We start from the raw sequence: 26,427 nt of genomic DNA on the forward strand, positions 1-26,427 counted from the left end.
AGTTTTACGATCACTTTCTAAAATTTAGGATTCGAAAATAATGGTAATACAAGAATCAAAAGATTTGAATCATTTTTCGAATGAAGAACTTATAGGGTCTTTGATGACCTATGAAATGACTTGCAATACATATGCTAGTTATAGGTGCCCAACAAGCCAATCACGTGAGTGATAGCACGTGTAACTTGATACAAAATATTTTTACTTATTATATTTTAGCATATATCACTTTATAAATATATATATATATATATATATATATATATATATATATATATATATATATATATATATATATATATATAGTGATGTCCTTGGATTTGTGCAATGGTAATCGAATCGTGATGAGATCACGATAATGAGATTGATTCACCATTAAACACATATCCTAAATAATCCCGGTCATAGGTTACTCGAGAGGGACATCGTGATAACCGGACAGACTGGTGTGCTATATACCTGTCCATATGATGGATGCAACTGGTCTCATAGTTGCTCGTGTAGGGACACTAGGGATATAGTACAGATGCTCATTTGAGAATGAGTTCACTGATTGATCCGCTTACGGTATGCTGGATAGTTGATGATGCCTTATTGTCAGACAGCGATTCCGTAGTCCTAGTGGTGTATCTAGTTCTTAGACTTGAGACACCAAGGATGTCCTGTATGAGTGCTCCACTCTTTAATACCAGACTTATAGGTTTGGCTGTCCCAGATCTAGTACAGCTAGTCATTGGGAGTGGTAGTCAACCTTACGAGGGCTATTGAGTGTCGATAGAGGATCCTCCACACTCGGCGTCATGAGAGGAATATCCCATGTATTCTTGCTCAGACAAATCCCTGGCCAGGGTCATTCGGGTTGAGAGAGAAAGGTTTCTTCGGGAGAATCCGATTAGAGCGAGACTCAAGTAGAAACCGTATGGGTCTGACAGCACCATGCTCGATATATGGTCTCTGGGATATTAGATGGATGAGGGACTATAGGTACACGGTAATTGAGGACAGATATGTCCAATGGATTGGATTCCCTTGTATCATTTGGGGACTACGACAGAGTGGCCTAGTACGTTCGTAGTCGATGAGTCAAATGAATTATTATAGAGATAATAATTCACTAAGTTAGAAGGAGTTCTGACAGGTATGACTCATGGCCAACTCGATATTGGGCCTAAAAGGTCACACACATATGGTAGGCATTGCGATGAGTAGAGGTTCGGATATGAGATATCTGACGGAGCTCTTATCTTATTGGATGCAGATCTAATACCCACTAGGGGAGGATCCATTAGGGTTTGATAGGAGACCTCTATAAATAAAAGGGATTCAGAGCCTCATAGGCTAGAACCTTTGCTTGTCTCTCCTATTCTCCTTCCCTCTCCACCTCAGAGCAGGCCTGGAGTTTTGAAGAGCATCGTCGCAGCCCTACTGTGTGGATCACCGCTAGAGAGGAGGACACTTAACCTCCTTTACCCCCTCCTAAGGATCTGCAAGGAAATAGGGATATACAATCTCCCTAGGTAACACAATCTATTCTATATGCAGTTTTTCAGTTTTGTAGATTTTGCGCACCAATCTTCGCACGACGACGAACATCACTTTAGGAATCAGGGATTTTGTTTTCTTGTTCTTCCACTGCGCATGTGATGTTGCCCCCAAGATTTTTCAATAGCACATGAACAACTCGAGAACAACCTTCCAAAGAACAGAAAGGATTTGACACTTAGAACACATGAAGACCACTTGAGCGAAAGCAAGTGATGAAGACTTTGAACTCTTAACTATGAAGCTTAAAAAGTTTATTAAACAAGAATTAAAAAATAAAAATAAACTTAAAAAGAAGTTTCCAAAGAAGAAGAGAGCACTCAAAGTGACTTGGGATGAAACGAGTTCAACCGAAGATGAAGAACAAACCAACAAAGGCGAGATAGCAAACTACGCCTTAATGGCTTTTGACGATGAGGTAATCAAAATCCTCTTAGTTTACTTTGAAATTACTTGATATTTTTCATAAGTTATTTTTAATTTAGTTTAGAAAAATTATATAATTTTTTAAATTACATGTTTAATGATGTAATGAAAATGTTAAAAGGATCATGCTTTTCTTTTTCTAGCTAATTTTAAAAATGATAATGAAAATTGTATGCTTTATGATAAAGGAACAAATGTTAGATTTAAATGTAATAATAATCCTATATATGTTTTTTTTAAGAAGAAATAATATATACCTTGATGATTTTCGATTTTGATTGAAAATACTTTATGTCCAATGAAACGATGTCTTAATGAAAATATTAAGAGATTTAATATCATGCTTAATATGAAATTGTGCATGTTGTACCTTAAAAAAACTTGAAACCATATTTTGATATCATGCCCAAAGTAATGATGTATAATGATCATACTTAATGAGTTTATATTTCAAAATTATGCATGATAATTCTTTTGAGTAATGGCTTATTTGTCGTAACAAAAGTTCTTTTTCGGTTTTAAATGTTGATGCATATTTTTATTTGGCATAAAAATTTGGGGCATGCTTATATGAAATCAATCATATGAATTGAAACACTAAAAAGAGGAAAGCTTTCTCCTTCAAAAAAAAAATTTTCTCTACTTTATCGATTTTCAAAAAGGAGATATTAATGAATCTATCTATATTTTTTATGAATCTCTTAAAAATGATTTTGATTTGATAATTTGAATTTGAATGAGCTTAATCTTGATTTTTTAAGATTTATAACTTGAGATTTACCCTATATAAATCGAGATCTTTTATCCTCGATGTTTTTTTTTACTATCTACTATCCAAATGAATCATGATTTTTCAGAATTATAATTTTTATAATTCATAATGAATTAAGAGATATTATACATGAATCAAGATCGTTTACGTGTTCTCTCATGACACCTTTTTGCTATAGGAATGTCTTTATCTATATCATGATCTTGAATTCTCAATATTAACACTTGAAATATTTCTATGAATCAAGATCATATTTTTGAACTCCCATGTTTCTTTTTGTTATTTACTAAAAGGAAGATTTCTGAAGATAAATCATGTCATTTAGTATTCATGACTTAATCTTTCATGATCTTTGATATTTTATCTTTCATGATATGATTTTTATGTACAATTCATTGTATTCATGAAATGTTTGTCTCATCACCCAATTAATTTTTTTTTATATTCTTCATGTGATGATATGAAATTATGCATGAAATACTCATGATTTGAAATATTTATGATTTGAAATGATGCATGTAATACTATGATTTTTTGACAAAATGATGTAAAATTTTACTAGCTTGCGCTTTGCCAAGAAAGAAAAAAATTGTATTTCTCAAAAGAGAAGAAAGAAAATTACTTAAAACTTGAGATTATAGTTATAATGCAATAATTTGAACTTGTATCTCTAAAACTTGCTAGTTGCACTTCTCCTTTTTGTTGATGACAAAATGGGAGAAATTATGTTGATGATCATGCATTGAATGATGAATTAAAATTTTGATTATACATGATTTTATGTTACTTGGACTTATAATGATTTCTTGATTAAATTTGTTTTGACTTGAATTCAATTTGAATTCAATGTTCTATCAATATGGCATATTGACAGGAGAAGTTTGTTTAAACTCCGCTATCAATTGGTTGTCATCATCAAAAAGGGGGAGATTGTTGAATCTCAGATTTTGATGATGAAATCAATTGATGTGTTTGTGATCTAATGAGAGTTTTGAGTAACACAAGGCTAACATCGATCAAAAAAGGCAAATTGATTAAAGCAGGAGGAATCAGATGTTGGCCGGAGCAAACATGTCAGAAGATTTGATGTTGGGCCGAAGGAACGGTCGACATATCGGCAGAAGGCTTTGGGCCATAAATTCGAGCATCGGTACAAGAAGATCGGACATTGCGCTAAGAAGATCGAATACTGTGAGAAGACAACATGTCAATTGGGCAATACACCGAAGGAGAGGACGATACGTTGATGGATCGGACGAAGCGTCGGATGAACCAATTACATGCCGGACAACAAGGATTCGCTTGTAATCAATTATGTCTAGATCGAGTTAGTTTAGAGACTAATTAAATTAGTTTAGAATGTAATTAAACTAACTCAATTAGGGGCCAATTGGGCCCAAGTTTGAGTTGTGTTGGGCCAAGTGGAAGGCCCAAACATTGACCCAATAGGGGCACCGTCGTGGCATAGTCTCCAAGACTATGTCAGGCGGTGGTATCGCCCAAACATAGTCTCCGAGAGACTATCAGGCGGTGGTATCACCCAATGGTAGGGTGTCAGGCGGTAGAACTGCCCAGTGTCAGTGCTGTAGGCGATGGTACTGCCCAGTGTCAGTGCTACATGCGGTGGTACCGCCAGGACCCAAAAAACCGAGGATGAGACATTTTTAGGCTCTAAGTTTAAATCAACTTGAGGCCTATAAATACTCCTCTCATTCCTGGTTAAACTATACACAACTAAGAGCAAAAAGGAAAGAAAACTCTATCTTAATTGTGTGTGAACTTCTCTCAAAGCTCCAAGTGTTAGTGTAGTTTGAGAGAGGAATAAGGGGGGTTGTAAAGGTTCTCTCCTGAACCTGTCAAAAGAAGAATCGAGTTATAAGGGTGGTTGCTCTTCACCCATTGAAGGAAGATCGAAAGTGGATGCCGGTGGCCTCGACGGAAGAGGAATCGGTAGAGTGGATGTAGGTCATGACGACCGAACCACTATAATTTGATTTACATTTTTATTTTGAGCAATTTACTTTAAACTGCAAACTGTCTTACTTGCTTTACATCCACTATACGTTTTCGTATGCTTTCAAGTTAACATCCTCCGAAACGGTTTTAATCACAACAAATTTAATTAAACATAAATTCAAAATAACAAGTATAAATTTTTTATATATAAATTCAAAACATAACAAGTCTAGATCCCTTTTTATACATAAATTCAAAACATAACAAGTATATCTAACATGAAAAAAAGACACCGCTAAAAGCTGGTTTATAAATTTATTGTAATTCTAAATAGAAACGGTATTTATCGTTGCATTATTTAATCCAGTCGAAAAAATATTAAAAATTAAATAATATTCTTCTAAAATTGTATTTATCATTCTATAAATATTATCAACCATATATTGTTCATTGAAAACTTTAAAATTAATAATTCATTTTTGTATGGTCAAATCACTATACATCGAATGACAAGTGATTGTTATATAGTACTGTATTTGCTAGTAATAACTCTAAATATCAATACAAATAAAAATAAGTGTCCAAAAATTTATAAATCTCTTTTTATTTTTTAAAAATTATGTAAAGTGCAAGTAAGAGTAGTACGAGGAACTCATTATGCAACGGAATTTAAGGCCTCGTAACAATAGTAAACAAATCCCACTTTTTCACCGAAAGTATAAGATAAATAATGATTTTTTCGATAGAAAAATAAAAATCGGAAGAAGTAGGGTACCCAAAAATTTATGTTTGACTCATCTTCACACCAACTTTGTGTTAAATGTTTATTCTCAATATGCTTTTAGAATATTTCATATCCTCTCCCTTCTTTAAATTTAAATTTTTGACCACATTAACTAGTTATGATATAGAAGGAGTCATCAGTGTTTCTAATTTTTTTGACGTCCAACTTGAGTTTGATTATTGTATTGATATTCCCTTGCTTGACATCAACATTGATTTGTTGGTTTTCTTAAGTTACCACAATCAGAGTTTGATTATTGCTTGACATCAGGTTTTCTTAAGTGGTGGCTTCCACTTATCATCGGATAAAGAAGAGAGCTTAAGAGTATTCAAACTTCATTAAGTGCTTAATCAAAGGTGCAGAGAAGATGACTGAAAGATTTAAGGGGTATTTATAGGATTTTTGAATTTTTTTTTTTTTCCTAAAACATGCCCAAAATTAGCTATTATTTAGCTATTAGAAGGAGCAAATCTATCTTTAATTAAAATTTATATATTAATTATAAAATAATCAAAATACCCTTAAATTTAGTCATTTATATGACATTTAAGAAGCAAACAAGTGGTTTGCCCCTCTATCGATCATTGAGCTCGATCATTTGAGCCCAACAATTGATCAACAGCCTATTTGACCACGGTCTTTTTTTTTTTTTATAAAAAATTATCAAACCGAATCGCCAATTCTAGTTCTTGAACCATTAGTTCTGATTTTTCAAACCTAAGAACCAGAATCGAATTGCTCAATACTAGTTTCGATTCGATTTGGAACAAACGAATCGTTGGGTCGATTTAGTTTCGATCCTGGCTTTATCCGGTTCCGATTCGAACTGAATCATGATCAAAACCTTCTAACTAGATATGAAACTTTGGTACATATATCATCCTAAATGATGAAAGGAAAGATACAGTGGAAGTGCATCCACAGATGATAATGCCACAGCTATTTGCTTAAAGAAATGATCCATTAGATGACCCAAACACTCTCTTTCCTGAAATTAGAAATTCGCTTCTTCAACTCAAAAATTAGCTTGGAAGATTGATCCAAACCTAAAACCTCAGAGTCAACTGAACCAATCTTATTCTCACATGAGTGGATTGGAGTCCCATAATATGTCCATCTTTAAATGGAATGGTCATAGCAATGTTTTCTGAAACAATGTTGTCATGTCTTTAAAATCTTATTAGAGTTGGAAAGGTCTAATTATGGTGATCTAAAAACATATAATAGAGGAAATTTGTGGAGTTATGATATTGGTTTGTTGATCATTAACTGTCCATTTAAGCTCTTGTTTAGTCTCATGTTGCTGAAGCCAGCTGTGGTCTGTGGTGAGGGTTAAGGACAATAAAATATACATCCTCCAAATCCAATCATAAGTTCATGAAAGTTTTTCTGTCCAAGATTTCTATTAGAACATAAAGCTAAAAAAACATTAGTGTTTTATGAGATGAGATTAGTGAAGAAGAAGAGTAGAAAAGAATGCATTAAGCACTCATAAAATCCAAACCCTGAAACAAGTTTATAACAGAGGGAAAAATAATAATAATAATAATAATAATAATAATAATAATAATAATAATAATAATAATAATGATAATAATAATGATAATAATAATAATAATAATAATAATGATAATAATAATAATAATAATAATGATAATGATAATAATAATAATAATAATAATAATAATAATAATAATAATAATAATAATAACAATAATAATAATAATAATAATAATAATAATAATAATAATAATAATAATAATAATAATAATAATAAAGGAAAGAAGAAAGAGAAGTATTTAAAAGTAGAAACAAAAGCACAATGGACGCCCGAGTCGATCGCCAACTGTTGGCCATACTCCCATGTCCTCAAAGCCGTCATTCCCCTATATGATTTGCTTCCTTCTTTAGGTTAAACTACACAAGCCACAAGACCAGTGGGTTTGAATATAAAGCTTTAGACCAACAGTTGCAGGTGAAAGGGAATGGTGTGTCAATTCATTCCCATCTCTATTGAATCAAAAGATAGTTTCCTTTCATGATGAGAACCAAACGTCCATAATATCACAAACCCCTTCTTTTCTCTATCCCCCATCCCTCAATCTGAAGACCTGTCGAAAAAATGGTATGCATGCACTACTCTCTCTCTCATTTAATTGTGTGCATGGAGAGCTTCATGTGGTGTGGTTGGGTGCATGCAGTCTTTGACACCGTTTCTTGTGGAGTCTCTGGTGAGGCTGTTGAGGTTGTTCGTTAGCTGGCCGGCGGCGTCGGTGACGACGATACTCTATTACGGCGAGGCGCTGCCGAGGAATCCGAGGTTGCAGCGGCTCGTCCGCGACGAATTGCTCGACGACGAGAACTTCCTGCTCCATTTTTTGATCGCCATGTTTAGATGCTTCTGGTACTACTCGTCGATCTCTTCTTTCCTTTTCCTATTTACCATCTCTTGCAGGCATTAAATCTTTGTAGTTCTTCTCCTGGATGGAATTCCATGTTCAGGAAGAAGTAGTTAGTGCTCTCTCTCTCTCTCTCTCTCTCTCTCTCTCTCGCTCGCGGATTGCTTTAGAAGATTAAATAGTGATGGATTAAACGGACAGATTTTAAAGCAATGATGGATGACAAGCATTAGAACTTTGTAGTTCTCCCTGATGGAATCCCATATTGAAGAACAAGAAGCAAGAAGTAATCCTCTCTCTCTCTCTCTCTCTCTCTCTCTCTCGGGTTCCTTTAGAAGATTAAACAGTAATGGATTACAAGGACAGAATTTAATGGAATGACGGAGCTTGGATACCTAGGAACAACTGAAAACATCATGTGCTTAATGAGTAGATGTCACACTTTCTAACTACATCCGATGATATCATTTCTTTTCTGCCTTTGTTATTCTTTTTATTTTTTTGCAAGAAAGAAAATTTGGATGTAGGCAGGGCAGTGTAGCTATCATTCCTGTTGTCATTGCAGTAGGCAAGGCAAGATTCAATGATAGTCACCAAATGCACAATCTTTTGTAGATTAAAATTTCAGCTATCATTTGCCTTACAATAACTAACAAAGATTAACCACAATAGCATACATGTAGGTTCTTAGATTTTGGATGAATACATCTATTAAATTTAAAAGGGTATAAACTGAAAATTTATTGACTTGAAGTGATACATAATAAGTAATTTTGCCACTTGCTCCCTATTACAACTCTTCCTGCAGAATGCATAGAGACAGCTGCTTTGGAAGTACTAGTTGCAAACTCAGATCAACATCAGAGGTAGATACTGAGCATTTGCAAGAGCCCAATATCTAACATATCTTAATTGGCCATAATCTAACCATCGCAAGATAGTTAAGACTTGTTCACTAACAATAAAATGGCCCACAAGCTCTGAGTTCATCAACCATTCAAACCAGTAGAGAAACAAAATACAACAAAGACGCACTTCAATTGCATTCTTTTGCTCACTCACTGAGAAAGACCATGCAGCACCAAAGTTTCATAGAATACATTGATTGCCTGAGCTATACATTTTGATTTCTATTCTTGGTACTAATGACTTTGTTGTAACATGAAATAACTATTTGCTGATTAACTAGGACAACTTCTTCTAATTCCTCTTTCTATTGATCTTTGATGACTTTTTGGTTTTAGCTGAAGATGACTGCGGCAAAGGAACGGGCAGCAATGTACCCCCTTGGATATTGTCTGTGTCAACAGCATTAAGTGTCTTTTGGGCCTCAATGAAAACCATAAAATCTCTTATCTGCAGAGTTATTTGAATTATCAAAAACAATATTTTTTATGTACGTAAATATGCTGGCCAATCTCATCTGTAAATAAAAGGGAAAGGAAGAAATACCTCGTCTTCCAGATCACGGATCTTGTCATCCTTTATCTTTAGTGTTGTTCTCTCCCTGAGAGAGAAGCATTAATTACAGCAAATTAATTTATGAAAATACAACATAAAGTTCATTAAGAAAACTACAACTGAAATTCTGTGATGTCCACACACAAAATGAAGAAGGTAACCAAGAATAAGCTCTGAGATGGTTGAAATATTTGATATGAATAGATTGTTGCAACAATGCTCTATAAATACTGCACTAAATAATGTAATATTCATCTTTTCAAACATATTTCTGGTTTCCCAGCTTCTCAAGATGATGCTAATCATCACAAATAAGATCAATGGAGTTGAAGTAAGCAGTACATAGGACATACAATCTACATGCCTCCCATGAGATAGATACTTCACTATTGTAAAGCTAAGACTCCTTGATACTAATGTGATATAAATGCTGCAATCAAAGCGAATCTATATATAAAAAAAAACACTCAGCTAACACATATGGCTCTCTTTAGAACAGGTCATCCTGCTTTTGGGGTCAAATTAATATATTACAACAATAACAAGTCATAATGCCCAACCATTTGGGGTATCTTTTTTCCTCGATTAACTTCTGTAGAAGGTAATACCATAGCTAAATCAATATCCTAGTCAAATTACTAAATTTTAAAAAGCAATACTTAAATATCAATTTTGATGATTTCAAAAGCATATGAAAATGTGTAGGGAGAAAAAAAAAAGGATTTGCATATGATTTTTATTGACTTAAAAAAAGCCTATGATAGGATTCCTAAATATTAATTATGATGAGTTTTAAATATGTATATATATGATAATGTATGAACTTCCTAGTTACATGATAAACTTCCCTGGTGTATATTATTTGCTCATGATATTGTCTTAGTTAATGACTAAGTGAAATTAATTATAAACTTGAGTTATAGAGACAATCCTTATAAACTAAAGGTTTTAGATTAAGTATGACTAAAACTTTATATATGAGATATAATTTTAATAATTCTATAAATAGATATGAGAATATAGTTAAGTTAGATGGACAAGAAGTTCCTTTAAGTAAAATTTTTAAATATCTTGGATCAATTATTAAAAAAGATAGAGAGATCAATAAAGATATTATTCATACAATAAAAACAGGATGGTTAAAATGATAAGAACCATCAGGAGTCTTGTATGATTATTGAATACCTTTGAGATTAAATAAATATTTTATAAAACCATTGTGAAACCAATAATAATTTATGGATCTGAGTGTTGGACAGTTAAGAAACAACATATATAAAAAGTTAGTGTTACCGAAATGCGAATGTTGAGATAGATATGTAGAGTTACTAGGAAAGATAGGAAAAAAAATGTTATTATTCGTGAATAACTTGGTATCACTTAAATAGAGGATAAGATAAGATAAAATCATTTAAGATAAGATGGACATGTGTTATGAGACCTCCAATGCAATAATCAAAAGAATATAAATAATTAATGTTAATGATACGATGAGAGATAGAAAAAGGTATAAAAGACTTTAATAAAAATTATAAATAAATATTTAAATACTTTGAACTTAACTAAACATATGGCTTACTACAGATCTCAATTGTGGCAAAAGATTCATGTACTCGACGCCAAATAATTGGGACTCATGACTTTATTATTATTGTTGTTGTTGATTTCAAAGCATCATATTAGCCATACCATTTATACCATCTAAGCGTATCGATTTAACAGTTGACAGATGGAGACAATCCTTACAAACTAAAAGTTTTAGATTAAGTATGGCTAAAACTTTATATATGAGATATAATTTTAATAATTCTAGAAATAGACATGAGAATATAGTTAAGTTAGATGGACAATAAGTTCCTTTAAGTAAAATCTTTAAATACCTTGGATCAATTATTCAAAAAGATAGAGAGATCAATAAAAATATTATTCATACAGTAAAAATATGATGGTTAAAATAACAAGAACCATCAGGAGTCTTGTATGATTATCGAATACCTTTGAGATTAAATAAATATTTTTTAAAACCATCATGAAACCAGTAATACTTTACGGATCTGAGTGTTAGACAGTTACGAAACAACATATATAAAAAGTTAGTGTTCACGAAACGCAAATGTTGAGATAGATATGTGAAATTACTAGGAAAGATAGGAAACAAATGTTATTATTCGTGAATAACTTGGTATCACTTAAATAGAGGATAAGATGAGATAAAATCATTTAAAATAAGATGGACATGTGTTATGAGACCTCCAATGCAATAATCAAAAGAAGATAAATAATTAATGTTAATGGTACGATGAGAGATAGAAGAAGATATAAAAGACTTTAATAGAAATTATAAATAAATATTTAAATACTTTGAACTTAACTAAACATATGCCTTACTACGGATCTCAATGGTGGCAAAAGATTCATGTAGCCGACGCCAAATAATTGGGACTAATGACTTTATTATTATTGTTGTTGTTGATTTCAAAGCATCATATTAGCTACCATTTATACCATCTAAGCATATCGATTTAACAGTTGACATATTAATCATTTTTTTAATGTTTTTACTCATTAGCATACCAAGGCATATTAATCATCAAGTATTCGGTCAATAAGATTCTTGTATGCTACAGGTGTTTAAAACCTCAATCCACATAAATGAAAAGAAGCATACCTTTCTTCAACTTCCTTGATTTTTTCATGCCAAATATTCTGGTTCTTCATAAGATTCTCATTGATCTGAAGGCAGAAGAATCAGAATATTAGAAGGCACAACAAAGTATATTGAATAGAGAAGGGATAGATTAGTGCTCATAAACTTTATGGTTCTTCGTAAGATTCTAGTAAATTTAAAGTCAGAAGAATCAGCAGCACATAAGAAGCAACACCAGAGTATAATGAAAAGAAAAGCAGTGGATTAGTCTTGTAAACAACAAAGGAATATTCTTGGGGAACAAAATTATGATAGAAGTAGCTTACATCAGAAAGTGCTTTCTTCTCCCTCATAACATTTCCAATTTTAAGTTGGATATCTTGCAGCTTCAAACTTACAGCCTTTTCCACAGCATCAGAAATGTACTTCTCCCTATTTTCTTTTTCCTTTTGAAGTAGAGTTTCATAATACTATGAATGAAGCAATAAATACAAATCAACAGGACTTTAGGTTGGTGGTTGGCATGTAAAGTTAACTGTATAATTTATACAATGTGATTAAAGAGAAAGATGTTTATTGTTTATCATGAAAGAGTTTTACTTGGAAAGATGGAGTACCTGTCTCTGGCTTTCAAGTTGACCTGCAAGTAGATGGTTGTATTCATCCACAATCTGTAGCATATTTACATAAGACAAGTTACATTGATGACATACTATAAATGGAAAAGTGATATTACTGCATGTCATAATTTATATAACAATCAAGGCGAAATGTAGAAGTGAATTTTACAAATCCTCACCACATCAACTTTACTGTTCAATATAGCTCCACTACTTCCAAGGTCATCACTGCATTCGCAATTGATGCAGTTTTCACCGACATATCTGCTATTGGACTTTAACTTGGCCAGCTTATCATCACTTCTAGATTGATTTAGTCGATGGACATATCTATCACCAACATAGTCCCAAACCCGTTGTGTTTCCAAATCAAGAGAATAGCAATGTTGAGTATCTTTCCAGTGCCTGATAGCATGACCTTCTTTGTATCTATAATAACAAACATAAATATCAGTTAAACAAAAAGCCTTGTTAAACTACGAACTATTTGACACCTGAAGGCAGAGATACATTGTCCCTTTAAGGGCAATTAGACATACCTTCCGCATCCAACAAAACCACAGATCACACAGATCCAGAGATTTTGTGGTGTCCCACAAATTGAGCATGTCGGTTTTTCAGAATGTTTCTGACAAAATTGGCACACCTGAAATTTTCAAATAAATTTACTGTCTGTTGTCAACCAAAAAACCACAACCTTCTAAGAAAATCATTGTGTCAAGATTAAGAAATTAATAACAAGCCACAATCATTTTTTTGGCAACTTGTCTGTTCCAAGCTTTTACTTTAGAGAAGTTCAGCAACAAAAACAGCAAAATGGTGACCATAGAACACAAACTTTCAGATTCATAGTCCGCTTCTCAAAACAGAACCCTTTTTCAGTGGAATAAGTAAACAGTTAAGTTGCCATCAAGAAAGCTGTTCCCAAACAACAAATAATAAATAATACAAGAAACATTTTAAAACAATATGTTATTATCAACAAGAATCCATATGTAAATCAGTCGTGTGAAAAGGTCTAGATGCTAAAAGGCACCAAGTTTACAAAATGTCCCAGACACTGCATCTCACCGAGCTAAGCTAGGCGTCCATCGATATAAAAATTATATATATATATATATATATATATATATATATATATATATATATATATATATATATAGCATAAAGACAAATCATTAGAATAAAAATTAAAATAAAAATTAAATAATACATGAATCCGACATGCTCGCCCATGTAAGAATTGCCTGTTCAGCGACATTCTACCTCTCCCTGCCATGTTCTATTCAGGCCGTCAAATCTTGTATGCTGACCAGAACATATAGACTGGTTGTCCAAAGATGCCCTACATATTTGCCATTATTAATGCTCTTTATTGGTTCAACAGTGATGTACTTTTCTTACCAATTATGTATTATGTGATCCTAAAAAACACCCTAATTTAAGTACAAAGAAAGAGGACAGGTGTTCAAACAATTTAAATCAATATAAAAAGAGGAAGGAAGGACTAACAACTAGGCAGAGGCATATCGGTGGTGGAGAGCCAGCGCTGAAGACCTGACAATAGAGAACCAAGGAGACGGAGAGGGCACTGGCGGAGGAGATGGAGAGAGTGACGGAGGAGAGAACTATCAGGCTGGAAAGACAGAGAGGGCAACGGAAGAAACAAAGAGGCCAGTGAAGGACAGTGCTCGGCAGAAGAGGCAAAGAGTGAAGCATTGATGGGGTCGCTTGACTTGGATACACAATCTACTTGATGGGGTCGCTTGATGTGGATACACAATCTACTTGATTGAGTCACTCGGTCAAGCTATGACCAGGCTATGATGGTCAGACGAAGAAAAGTGACAGCCATGAGATCAAGACAAGGGTGTTTGACTGCATTCACCCTGAGGGATGGCAAGAAGATCATAGATACTTTTACCTTGAGGTGATCAAGTTGAATCAAGACTCAGTTCAGGCTTGGGTCTGGCTCATCATGATCGGTTGGCTCACTACGCCTACGTTGGCACTAGGTGGACACAAGCAAAGGTGTCTTTCTTGACATGTTTTGTGGCACTCGAGCTTGTCTCTCCTAGGTGAGCACTGTTAGAACCCTTGCAGATTCTAAACTTGGGGTTGATCTCTTTAGGGGATCGGCCTCCTTGGAACACTATAGGGGTTCCTCCCTCCAAGTTGCTGCTCAAAGGCTGCAGAAAAGATTCATCTATTGCTTATCAAAAGAGAAGGAATACATGACTATTTATAGGGCTTCTAAACCCTAACTCCTAATATGACTCATATTTAAGACTCTTACTTCTAACCAACTCCTAGTCAAGACTCATATTCCCTTACAACTCCTAATTCTTCTCTAAGAAAACACCTCCTACATGAATGCCCCTCTCAATTAGGACTCTCCTAGCTAGAGTCCTAACAGAATGTCCCTCTCAATTAGGATCTGTTAGGACTCTCCTAGCTAGAGTCCTAACAGTTTACATGAATGTCCCTCTCAATTAGGACTCTCCAAGCTAGTGTCCTAACAGACTCGCCCTCTTCAAATCAGCCTTGTCCTCGAGGTTGATGATTCGTGAATTCTAGGAATTTGATCTTCAAGTCGTCATAGTTCTCCCAAGTGGCATCTTCTATTGGTAGGTTCGTCCACTGTATTAGCACTTCATTAGTGGGTCGTCGTCGAGTCACGATCCGTCGATCAATAATGGCACATAGCTGGGTCTGGAGTTCTCTTTGGGTAGTCATATTTGGTGGGTGGCTTTGGGCTGTCTCCAAGCACCTATTTAAAACTTTCGTCTGGCTGTTGGTTTGTGGATGATATGTCGTACTCCTTTCTAATTTAGTACCCTGCATATGGAATAACTTTGTCCAAAATCTGCTCTTGAAGATGCAAGTAGAATTTGTCACAAGCACAATGCGTCCCTTATAGCATAATTCTTTTGAGTCCCGATTGTAATGAGCCACGGAGCTTGGTGCTTCCTCTAATTTTTTTTTGTATCTTACTGGTCTCCGAATCTTCCTGCCATTCCATCTTAATATCCTCAAGGAAGTCGCTGGTTGGAAGTAAAACGACCGAAAATTCAGCTTGCTCAGGTAGCTGCGAAAGGGCATCTGCAACAATATTCTCTTTCCATCTTTTGTAAGTTATTTCATAATCAAATCCAAGAAGTTTTGTTACCCATTTTTGCTGCTCAGAGGATGATATCTTTTGCTCCAAAAAGTACTTGAGGCTTTTATGGTCGGTTTTAATTTGAAATCGTCGACCAATCAAGTAGGGTCTCCACCGCGTTGCTGCGCGCACAATAACGAGCATCTCCTTATCATATGTTGACTTATTTTGATAGGAGGGAGATAATGCCTTGCTAGTGTATGCGAGTGGTCGACCATCTTGCATGAGAAAGACTCCAATTCTGACTCCAGATGTGTCGGCCTCAATAATGAAGGGTCGGTTGAAATCTGGTAGTGTTAGCACCGGCGTCGTCGTCATGGCTGCCTTAAGTTTGTCGAAGGCAGTGGAGGCTCTTTCAGACCATTGGAAGACATCTTTTTTTAGTAAGGAAGTAACTGGTGCACTAATCTCTCCATAGTTTTTCACGAACTTGCAGTAGTAGCCTGTTAAACCCAAAAAGCCATGTAGCAATTTTATGTTCCTCGGGATCAGCCAGTTTTGCATTGCTCCAATTTTGAAGGGGTCCACCGTCACACCTTCCTCTGATATGATATGCCCAAGATATTTCACCTTTTGTTGAAGAAAGTAAAAATTCGTAGTGGTCGTTGTGTGTTCGAAAGGCGGTTTTCGGTATGACTTCTTCATACACTCATATTTGATAATACCCGGATCGAAGGTCCGGCTTTGTGAAGATTTGTGCTCCCTTTCAACTAGCAATTCATCTGCTATTGGAATAAGGTATTTGTTCTTGATGGTTATGCCATTGAGAGCTTGATGATCAATGCATATTTGCCATGTTTCGTCCTTCTTGCGTACAAGTAGCACCGGTGAAGAGTAGAGGTTGCAACTTGGCCGAATAACTCCTGTTTCAAGCATCTCTTTTATAATCCTTTCTATTTCATCCTTCTGGAGATGTGGATACCAATATGGCTGAGCATTTGCTGAAGATTTGCCTGGAAGAATCATTATACAATGATCATGCCGACGGGTAAGAGGTAGGTTGTGCGGTTTGTCAAATATATTTGAAAATTCAGCAAGCAAAGGAAGTAGATTTGGATCTTCAAATTCTATTGGCTCTCCCCTAGTTTGCTGCTCAAGTTGTACCAAAAAGCCGCTGCATGCTTTATGCAAAACCTTCTCCATTTGTTGTGTACAAATCGTTGTTATGTCGCCCCCACGTTTCCCATGCAATGTCACCTGTTTCTCCTTACTGTAAAATTTCATAATTAGTTTCATAAAATTCCAGGAAACATCACCTAATGTCATCAACCATTTAATTCTAAGCATGGCCTCATGATTGTTAAGAGGGAGAAGGAAGAAATCTGCAATTATCTCTTGGTCCTGCAGCAACAGTTTCACCTGCGGGCACCTATGATCACACTTCAAAATCCGTCCGTTGGCGACCTTAGCGACAAACCTGCTGCAATTCTCAATAGGTAAGTTCATATGGACAGCAACCTTACTATTTAGGAAGTTATTAGTGCTGCCCATGTCGATGAGAACAGTGATCGGTTGTTGTTTGAGAAGGCCTCCAACTTTCATCGTTTGCGGGTTTGAGTAGCCAGCTAGTGTATGTACCGTAACTTCGATCGGTTGTGGCTCTTCTTCTGCATCTTCTTCTTCATGTTCAAGGCTCTCTTCTGGATGTTCAATGACCTCTTCTTCTATCGGTTCAATCATAAGAAGTCCCCCTTTACTACAGCGATGCTCACGGCTCCACGGCTCATCACAATGCCAACATAACCCCTTCGCATATCGCTCCCGAAACTCTTCTCTTGTTAACCTCTTTGGTGTAGGGACTTGGTCGACAGTAAGGGGGGCTGAGGGCTTCAATATTACTGGTTGAGGAGCGACCCTAGTCCTCCGAGCTTCATGGTTCAATTGCTCCTCTTGATGTCGTGCGAAAGAGATGGCTGCCATAAGCGTATACGGTTGTCGTGCTTTAACTTCTCTTCGGATCTCCGGCTTCAAGCCCTCAATGAAGGTCCTCAATAGCTGTTTTGCTTCAAGCCCTCAATGAAGGTCCTCAATAGCTGTTTTTTAGACCAATCACGAGTTTGATTAGATAACCTTTCAAACCTGGTTTGATACTCCTGAATGGTGGAGGTTTGTCCGATCTTTGCTAGTTGTTCGTCAATATTCTCGTAATCGGTTGGTCTGAAACGAATCAACGGTCCATCTTTGAATTGTCGCCATGAAAGGACTCCATAAGTATGTTCAAACCAGTCAAACCACTGTATAGCATCCCCTTCAAGATGTATAGCTGCAATTTTCACCATAGATACATCCGCGGTTTTGTAGTACCGAAAATATCGCTCCGCGCGCGAGATCCAACCAATCGGGTCTCCTTCTTCCCATCTAGGGAAGTCCACTCTCATGCATGGATAGTTGGGGTCAGTCATATAGCCTCCCCTCCCTTGGAAGTCATCTCTTCGGGCTTGGTGTGATTGGGCAAAGCTCTCTCCTTGATATGATTTCTTCGGGCTTAGTGGTCGGCCCAATCTGAGTTCGGTAAAGAGCATCCGAATCTTATCCTCCATTCGCGCCTCCAAGGCTTCGAATTTAGCATTGATTGCCTCCTTATATGCCATAGTATATGCCCCCAAATCTATGATGTTAAGATCTCACTTTTGTTGTTGGGTTAAAGGCATGTATAGGTTGAGAGAAGTGATGGTTGAAAGGGTTGGTGGATTGGTTGATGTAGGCTGCGGTTTAGGCTTGTTTTGTGGTTGTTTTGGGTGCAGTTTGAGGGTGTGGTTTGGCAAAGTTTTAGGGTTGTAGATGAAGATTTTGGATCCGTGGTAGATGATAACAAAGGTTTGACAGAAATCCGTGGAAGTTGCAGCAAGTATGTGCTGTCTTGTAAGAGTAGAATTGTCGTCGAAGAAACAACGGTTTCTCAACTTAATTTCCACCAAAAACTTGAGAGAATTGAGGAGGGAATTGATAGCAAAATCACAGTTTATATGACAGCAAGGATATCTAATTTAATCAAGAAAATTTCGGCAATATAACAGCAAGGAAATTGGTGCAAGTTGCAATTGCAGAATTCTTGTCGAAAAATTTCAGCGGATTACGATGAAAATTTGCAGCAACATAAAATCGTTTTTTGAGATGAATTTCTTAATAGATCAATCTTAGATGGAAGGCAAGATGATCTATGAAGTGTATAAGAAATTTCATTCAAAAAAGATTGCAAATAGATGGGTTAAGGAAACGATATGCAGCTGAAATTTTCTGCAGCATAGATTTTCAAGTGCAGCAGATTGGACATAAAAGATCAGTAGTTTATATTGAGAATTTTTCGATGAAACCAAAGGGAAATCCACTGTTAGGAAGTGTCAAAGATGTCATAAAAATTTCGTAGAAATTTGGATAGAAAAAGCATAGTAGCAAGATCAAACAGATGGTGATATGCGGCTTGAATTCTGCAATTCAAGTGCAGCAGATTAGACATAAAAGATCAGTAGTTTATATTGAGAATTTTTTGATGAAACCAAAGGGAAATCCACTGTTATGAAGTGTCAAAGATGTCATAAAAATTTCGTAGAAATTTGGATAGAAAAAGCACAGTAGCAAGATCAAACAGATGGTATTATGCGGCTGGAATTCTGCAATGTATCTTTCGTCGTAGAGATAAAAACTTTGTGACAAAAAGTTTATGCAGCAATATAGAAACAATTTTTTTTTTTTGGATTTTCGAATAAGGATAACTAAATTGCAACAGCAGTAAGGTAGGAAACCAGAACCTGTTGCAATTCACGGGGAGATCAAAAGATGATCCGTGGTGGTGGAGATGATGGCGGAATTCGGTGACGATCTTTTAAGCAATTGTGGGAATTCCTTTGGGCGGTTGTGGAGGGTTGATGGATGGCAGTGGAAGGGCAGCGAGATGCCAAGAACGCTGCTCTGATACCAGGTGTTAGAACCCTTGCAGATTCTAAACTTGGGGTTGATCTCTTTAGGAGATCGGCCTCCTTGGAACACTATAGGGGTTCCTCCCTCCAAGTTGCTGCTCAAAGGCTGCAGAAAAGATTCATCTATTGCTTATCGAAAGAGAAGGAATACATGACTATTTATAGGGCTTCTAAACCCTAACTCCTAATATGACTCATATTTAAGACTCTTACTTCTAACCAACTCCTAGTCAAGACTCCTATTCCCTTACAACTCCTAATTCTTCTCTAAGAAAACACCTCCTACATGAATGCCCCTCTCAATTAGGACTCTCCTAGCTAGAGTCCTAACAGAATGTCCCTCTCAATTAGGACTCTCCTAGCTAGAGTCCTAACAATTTACATGAATGTCCCTCTCAATTAGGACTCTCCAAGCTAGAGTCCTAACAAGCACTCGAGTGCCTATCAATATCAATAATAAAAACAATGTTGAGCATGGCCTATTTGATGTTGTGTATAATGAAATAGACTAGAAGCATCTCTTTACAACATAAAATTATTACAAGAATCCTGCAAAAGCCACATTAATAAATGGCACTTTGTACAAATATTTGTAGCACAGGTTTTCATGATATGGCACAAAACCCTCTCAGCGGTGGGCTAGCACAACATATGATGGGGCAGCACATGCTACACCATGCCATTCCCTTGTATGTCACATACACAGGCTCATGTATTTATGCACAGTCCTATCACGTCTTGACTCCCTTATGAAGGTTTAAGATGTTGGTCTGACACTGATTTCAGTGGCCTATTGGACTGGTACATCACCGTTATATCAAGCAACAAACCAACTAGTACATCCAGTATCATTGAAAAATAACAAAAAAGGAACAATATATGTACCAATACTTTGTACATATAAATACCAATTGGTACATATTGGTTCAACTGGAATTCATAACCTTGTCCACTATGATGAGTTGCTACCATATATAGTATGTCAATGAAAGGACATAAATGTTTGTCATTTTCAAGATTGGTCAGTTAAGAGTGATTGCAGAAAAAATAAGCTGCTCAGTGTCTAACAACACTGTCCACTAAAGACAAAATTAGCAAATATTTTGCTAGGATATATCATGACCTGTAGGCATTTCTTATATGAATAAGTAACTACAATACAACCAGAAAATAGAAGAAAAAGACAACCTAATTGCATTTTGCTGAAAATAAAGGTTGAAAGTCATAGTAATTCATAACTGAGATTTTCATCTGAAAATATAATAATTATAGATTATTTGGTGGCCAGGAAGAACTTACAGAGCAAGAAGAATTAACCCACTTTGAAATGCATGAGCATTGAAATGAGTGGTCACAAGTTGTTGCAATAATCCCACTGATGTCTTGGTCCAATCTCTCTAGATCATCAAATAAGCAAAAGAGTAGAAATAGAAACATATAAGTTGGAATGACACAACAACCAAGAGCTAGACACACTAGGCAGTATCTACCTTAGCATTACAAAAAGGATGTATTACATTAATAAAGAATCAATACAGCTAATGTGGCTGCCAATCTCTATAATAGTTGAGGGGATATTATTGCACATTGGAAGGCAAGAATCAGATAAGTGTTAAAAATTCAGTATCAAAGAGGGTTTGCATAATAATTACCATCTCTCAAATAGCAGCCCATCTAGAAATTAATTGTGATCTTACATCGTATTGTAGCTATCTGCCTCTTTGGTTTGATAAGGGCATCTGAATTGATACTGGAATTCCAATGTAAACATATACAGTGCAAGATGACAATTTGAAACCAAATAAGGAATAACTCATTCTGTTATTTATCTATCCATTATGCCCGAACAACAACAACAAAACTGTAAAATCTCAACTATTTGGATCACATATGTTTATTTAAGTTAAAGAATATTTAAGTTAATTATTTCACCTCTTCTAACAATCACATTTGTAGATCTCTTGAGCACATGCTCATACTTTGTAAATGATTCTCTTATTTTATCCTCTATCAAGACGGTACCTAACTGTTCATGAATGAAAATATTTTTTTCAATCACTCCTAAAACTTCATCCACCCACCTTAACATTCTCATCTCAACAACACAAACATTTTACATAACTTTTTTTATATGTTATTTTCTTAACTATCCAACATTCACGTCCATAAAGCATTATTGGTCTAACAACTATCTTATAATTTTTTTCTTTGAATCTCAAACCGATGAACACACAAGACTCCTAATGCCTCTTGTCATTTTAATCATTTTGTTTTTCTTCTCTATGAATAACATCTTCAATCTCTCCATCTTGTTGAATAATTGATTTAAGATGCCTAAGTCTTTACTTAATGAAACTTCTTGTCCATTCAACTTAACTATATCATATATCTATTCCTCGTATTACTAAAATTGCATCTCATATATTCAGTTTTAGTCATACACTCCTACTTAATCTAAATCCTATAATTTTTAAGGATGTCCTCCACAATTAATGCATTATGCTCGAATTGACTTCAAAAATGAAGCAAAGAAGATCTTTTGCTAATTGCTACTAATGATATCACCACTGATGCCAAAAATAATACAAAGTACTTTTATTCAAGAGAATTAGTACTACTATATTGCTAAAAAGCTCTGTTCTATTAAATCTATTATTGTAAAAAAAAGGCCTAATATACTTAAAGGTTTCACCAAAGAATTGCAGAACAAAAAACTAGAAGCTACCGATGTGCAAGATCAACTGTATTAATAGACATTTCAACCATATATTTCTTAATCTTACAAATTTTTGTAAGAAATGAAATTTTATCTTTCTGATCAAGATGATCTCTATGGATAAAAACTGATAAAGCTAGTAGTCACATATGAGAAGATTATAAGAACATAAGATTTATCAATCTTCAGTGGAGTTAGTATTTTGACAAACGCCACCTATGATGCTGCTACACATTACAAGTAACTATTACAACATCTAACAACATATACAGTAGTGAGAAATTAATCAAGAAAGAGACTTTTCAGCGGTAAGGTTTCTCATCTTATCAGCATACAAGGCCTACCTAGTATAAGCCTCTGGCCATGACCATTCTGAACCTAAGTACTACTGGCGCTACAACAAGGCCTATCAGGTATAAATTTATTTCCATGACACACAGTGATATCAAGCATTACATCCAACCAAGAGCCTTCTATGCATAGTAAGTGAAATCTTGCCTTTTTTAAGTCATCAATTTAATCTTTAACATGCAAGTTAATCTATGAACTGTCTGAAAAATTCCATTACCAACAAAACTTGGAAGTGAACATCCCCTACAATTCTGCTAGGTTTATGAGCTTCTCATCTCTACAATCAAAGCCTCATCAACTTTGAGTTTGATCATCTTTAACTGAGGTGAACAAATACCTCATGAAGGAACAAAGAATGAAGAAAAAGTAGCAGATTTCGTCTTCTTTTACCAAAGACCATCGGATCTCACTAAGGGATGGAGAATGACCAATGCCCAAAACTCACACATAAAATAAACAATAGAGAACTGCATGTAGGAGAGACAAGGGAGAGAAGTCTTAAAATTTTATCCATCGGGGACAATTTTTCAAATTCAGCAATATCTTGCTTTGTTTGGTTGGGAAATTCTAAACTTAATGCCACTTCAATCAAAGTACAAATTCCAACACAATGGAATGGCATGGAAGCCTACCAGACCAAAGTTGCTATAAAGATGATTGACTCAATTAGCTACATCTTAATTATTTGATCTTCAAAATCCAGCCTACAACCATCCATCAACATCCATTTTCTCAGGTTCTTTTATATCACTTTCTTCAAGAAAGAAGATTGTCTGGTTATTTCATTTTTTATGTTCTTCAATATGAATTGCTAATGTTAACTGGTACACATTTTAAATAACTGGCATTGGGCATTCGCCACATGCTATATGATGTGCCTGTTTCAATAACTAGGAACTTGTACAGGCACGTGTCTAGCTGAGGCACAGTATAAGGAGGCACATACCACACCATAGCAACATAATCTGTGGCCTTATACATGTCCATAATATTTTGCCAGATTAAGGCACCAAAAAATGATTGAGTGCTACAATTCAAAGCAACAATGCAGAAATTGCACATTTACATACACTTTCTGAGAGAGTGTAATGTGATTGCATTCCTAGAAATTATTCATGAGTTAAAAGAAAACAGTATTATGAACAAAAAGTTGAAAAAACTGAATACCAACATGCTATAATCTCACCAATGCAGACAGGGCATGTAGGCAACTCAGAGGAACCAACTGGGGGAGTTCCTGCAATCTTTGTGGACTCGGTGAACTCCACAGAATCTATAAAGAGAATGTGACAAACTTCTCCCTGCAGTTCCAACAAGATACATAAAGAAGAGGGAACAGGGATCTGGAGAAGTTGCTAAACTTTAGATATCACTTCACCTCCGTGGAGAAACGCCATCCATTAACATCAAGATAGAATCCGTCAGCACTTTTCTGATCATCAAACTCAACCAGCACACTGTATCGATCTTCAATCCCATCATTCCTGCAAGGCCGTGATAAGTAGTCCAAATCCCCTGATTTCTTCGTCGTTTCAATCCAAAGATTTGATTTTTACTGTATACCTGATGACCCGGATGGCGGAGGAACGTTCGACGTAGGAGCCACAAAAGCGAAGGAGATCCTCCGGGGAGAGACGGCTTGGAACTGCTAGAATCAGGAGAAGCGTGCCACGTACAGCCTACGAAAGAGACCGAAGCTTGTAAGGTAAGACGAGAAAGAACGAGAAGAAAGGGAAGAAGGGAGCACGTACCGGGAGAAGGGACTCGGAAGAAGCCTGGGGGTTGGTGGAGGAGGAGGACGACGATGAAGAGGTTGAGGGCGGCGAGAGGCTGCGGTAGAGATGGACGATGCCGCGGAGGAGCTGGATTCTAGGGTTAGGGTTAGGGTTCCAGCTGGTGCCCGCTTCTTCGTGGAGATCCCCGACGGCGTCATCGAGGAGCTCCGGTGACGGGTGAAGCGGGGCGACGGCGGCGGTGCTGCGGCTGCAGCCTTCTTCGGTGTGAGGGGCGTCGAGAGAGTGGATTCTGACGCTGAACATCGCGAATAGAAATGTGACTTTCGCGGCGATTTGGGACGTTAAATAGTTTACCCGCTCGGTTTAGTGACATGTTCAAGTCACCCGCGCTGCACGCGCTACATAATGTCATTATTATTTTATTACTTTTTTGTTAAAATTAATTATTAATAGATTGAAATCAATTGATGTTGTTAACATGATTTCTTTTATATATATATAATGTTCGAGGAACGCCGGGGTGCCAATTTGGCTTAGTGCCGATTTGGTCACAAGATCTCATTGTCGGCTCGGCTGAATGACTTATAAATCTGGATCGAAGATAAGTTTGACAAATGTCCATTTCATTTTTTTTTTCAAAAAATGAATAAAATATTAGTTCTAAAACAGAGAATGCACTTGAAGTAAGGTATAAATGTCACATCTCAGATTTATAAACAATATATATATATATATATTAATATTTTTATAATTTTATAAAAATTATTTTTAAATTTATTTTTTTTAAAATAATTTTTATTAAAAAATCATATCTTCCACCTAAATCTCTTAAAAAAATATATCTCTTCCACCTAAATCTCATGTCTACTGTAAAGCAGTACATTATTTTGAAAATAAATATAAGATAAAAATATATTAAAAAATCTTTAAAAAATTATAAAATAATTTTTAATATTTTATAATATATAATTTAATATAAAAATAATAATATATCAATTCGTTATGAAACTAATGTATAAAAAAATTAATGATAATTCTTATACAATAAATAAAATCTTGTTGACATACATAATGGTCAAATATATATATATATATATATATATATATATATATATATATATATATATATATATATATATATATATATATCATACCTGATTATACACTTTTTCAGTAACAAATAAAGAGACATACTCTATAGAATAAATTTTTCCCAACAATTGAGGGATAAAACTCATATCGCACTCTTAATAATGGATGAAATGGTATCACTCACTTGTTTAAATGGGGACATATTCCTCTAAACAATTGATGAAGAAATCATCATGTTTGATAATTCGTTAATCCCCAAAAGAAATCATTCTACTCTTGTTAGAAATTCATAGTCAATTATAACCATTCATTATATTCATTCATGCATATATGCATCTAAGAAATAGTATAATAAAATATTATAAAGAACTATGCTTGATGTATAATCTATCAGAGTATATCCATTGATAGCTCTGTATTATGATAAGCACATAGCTTCTTCGACATGTTGTGCTTCCAATATTGACCGTTAGTATAGTCAAGTATATTATATGATAACAATCATATCAATATCATAAACTTAAAAATTATAAAAAAATTAATAATCATTTACAAATAACACCTTTAGATAAGATTTTGAAGTTCATTAAATTATAAAGATATAAGGCATAAGTTTCTCAATAATCCTCAATCAATATGAACCCTAATTGTAATAGTTTAATTGGCTTGAACCAAACTCAATTCAATTATGATATAACAAAACTAACCTCAAATCCTTATAGTATTGATCTAGAATCACCCACACTGATGTAATTTAGATTTGATTAATTTTAATTAGATCAAATATGTTTAAATCAGTCAAATTAGAATGAAATCACTCTAAATCAGCTTAAACTAATTAAATTTGT

General features: G+C 35.1%; 1 protein-coding gene and 1 long non-coding RNA gene across 4 annotated transcripts; one reads left to right on the plus strand and one right to left on the minus strand.

Moving 5' to 3' along the window:
* The first annotated feature begins 7,522 nt into the window (after window positions 1–7,522).
* LOC135619409 (uncharacterized) lies at window positions 7,523–9,347 on the plus strand. The gene is made up of 3 exons (XR_010489389.1): window positions 7,523–7,605; window positions 7,682–7,884; window positions 9,124–9,347. It is a non-coding gene; the product is annotated as an uncharacterized LOC135619409 (long non-coding RNA).
* LOC135619408 (BRAP2 RING ZnF UBP domain-containing protein 1-like) lies at window positions 8,804–24,828 on the minus strand. 3 transcript variants are annotated; one of them, XM_065121393.1, is made up of 12 exons: window positions 24,503–24,828; window positions 24,315–24,430; window positions 24,130–24,235; window positions 23,938–24,052; window positions 20,984–21,081; window positions 13,147–13,253; window positions 12,787–13,036; window positions 12,605–12,658; window positions 12,314–12,433; window positions 12,009–12,073; window positions 9,332–9,386; window positions 8,804–9,235 (listed from the first exon to the last, which is right to left on the minus strand). In XM_065121393.1, exons 1-12 carry the CDS (start codon window positions 24,788–24,790, stop codon window positions 9,080–9,082), a joined length of 1,530 nt encoding a protein of 509 aa, XP_064977465.1. In that variant the 5' UTR covers window positions 24,791–24,828; the 3' UTR covers window positions 8,804–9,079. The 3 variants fall into 3 exon arrangements, with proteins under 3 accessions (XP_064977465.1, XP_064977464.1, XP_064977466.1); XM_065121392.1 differs by having other exon boundaries at window positions 12,314–12,457; XM_065121394.1 differs by lacking the exon at window positions 12,314–12,433.
* Window positions 24,829–26,427: the final 1,599 nt, after the last annotated feature.

This window comes from Musa acuminata, chromosome BXJ2-8, assembly GCF_036884655.1.
Source record: "Musa acuminata AAA Group cultivar baxijiao chromosome BXJ2-8, Cavendish_Baxijiao_AAA, whole genome shotgun sequence".
NCBI lineage: Eukaryota > Viridiplantae > Streptophyta > Magnoliopsida > Zingiberales > Musaceae > Musa > Musa acuminata.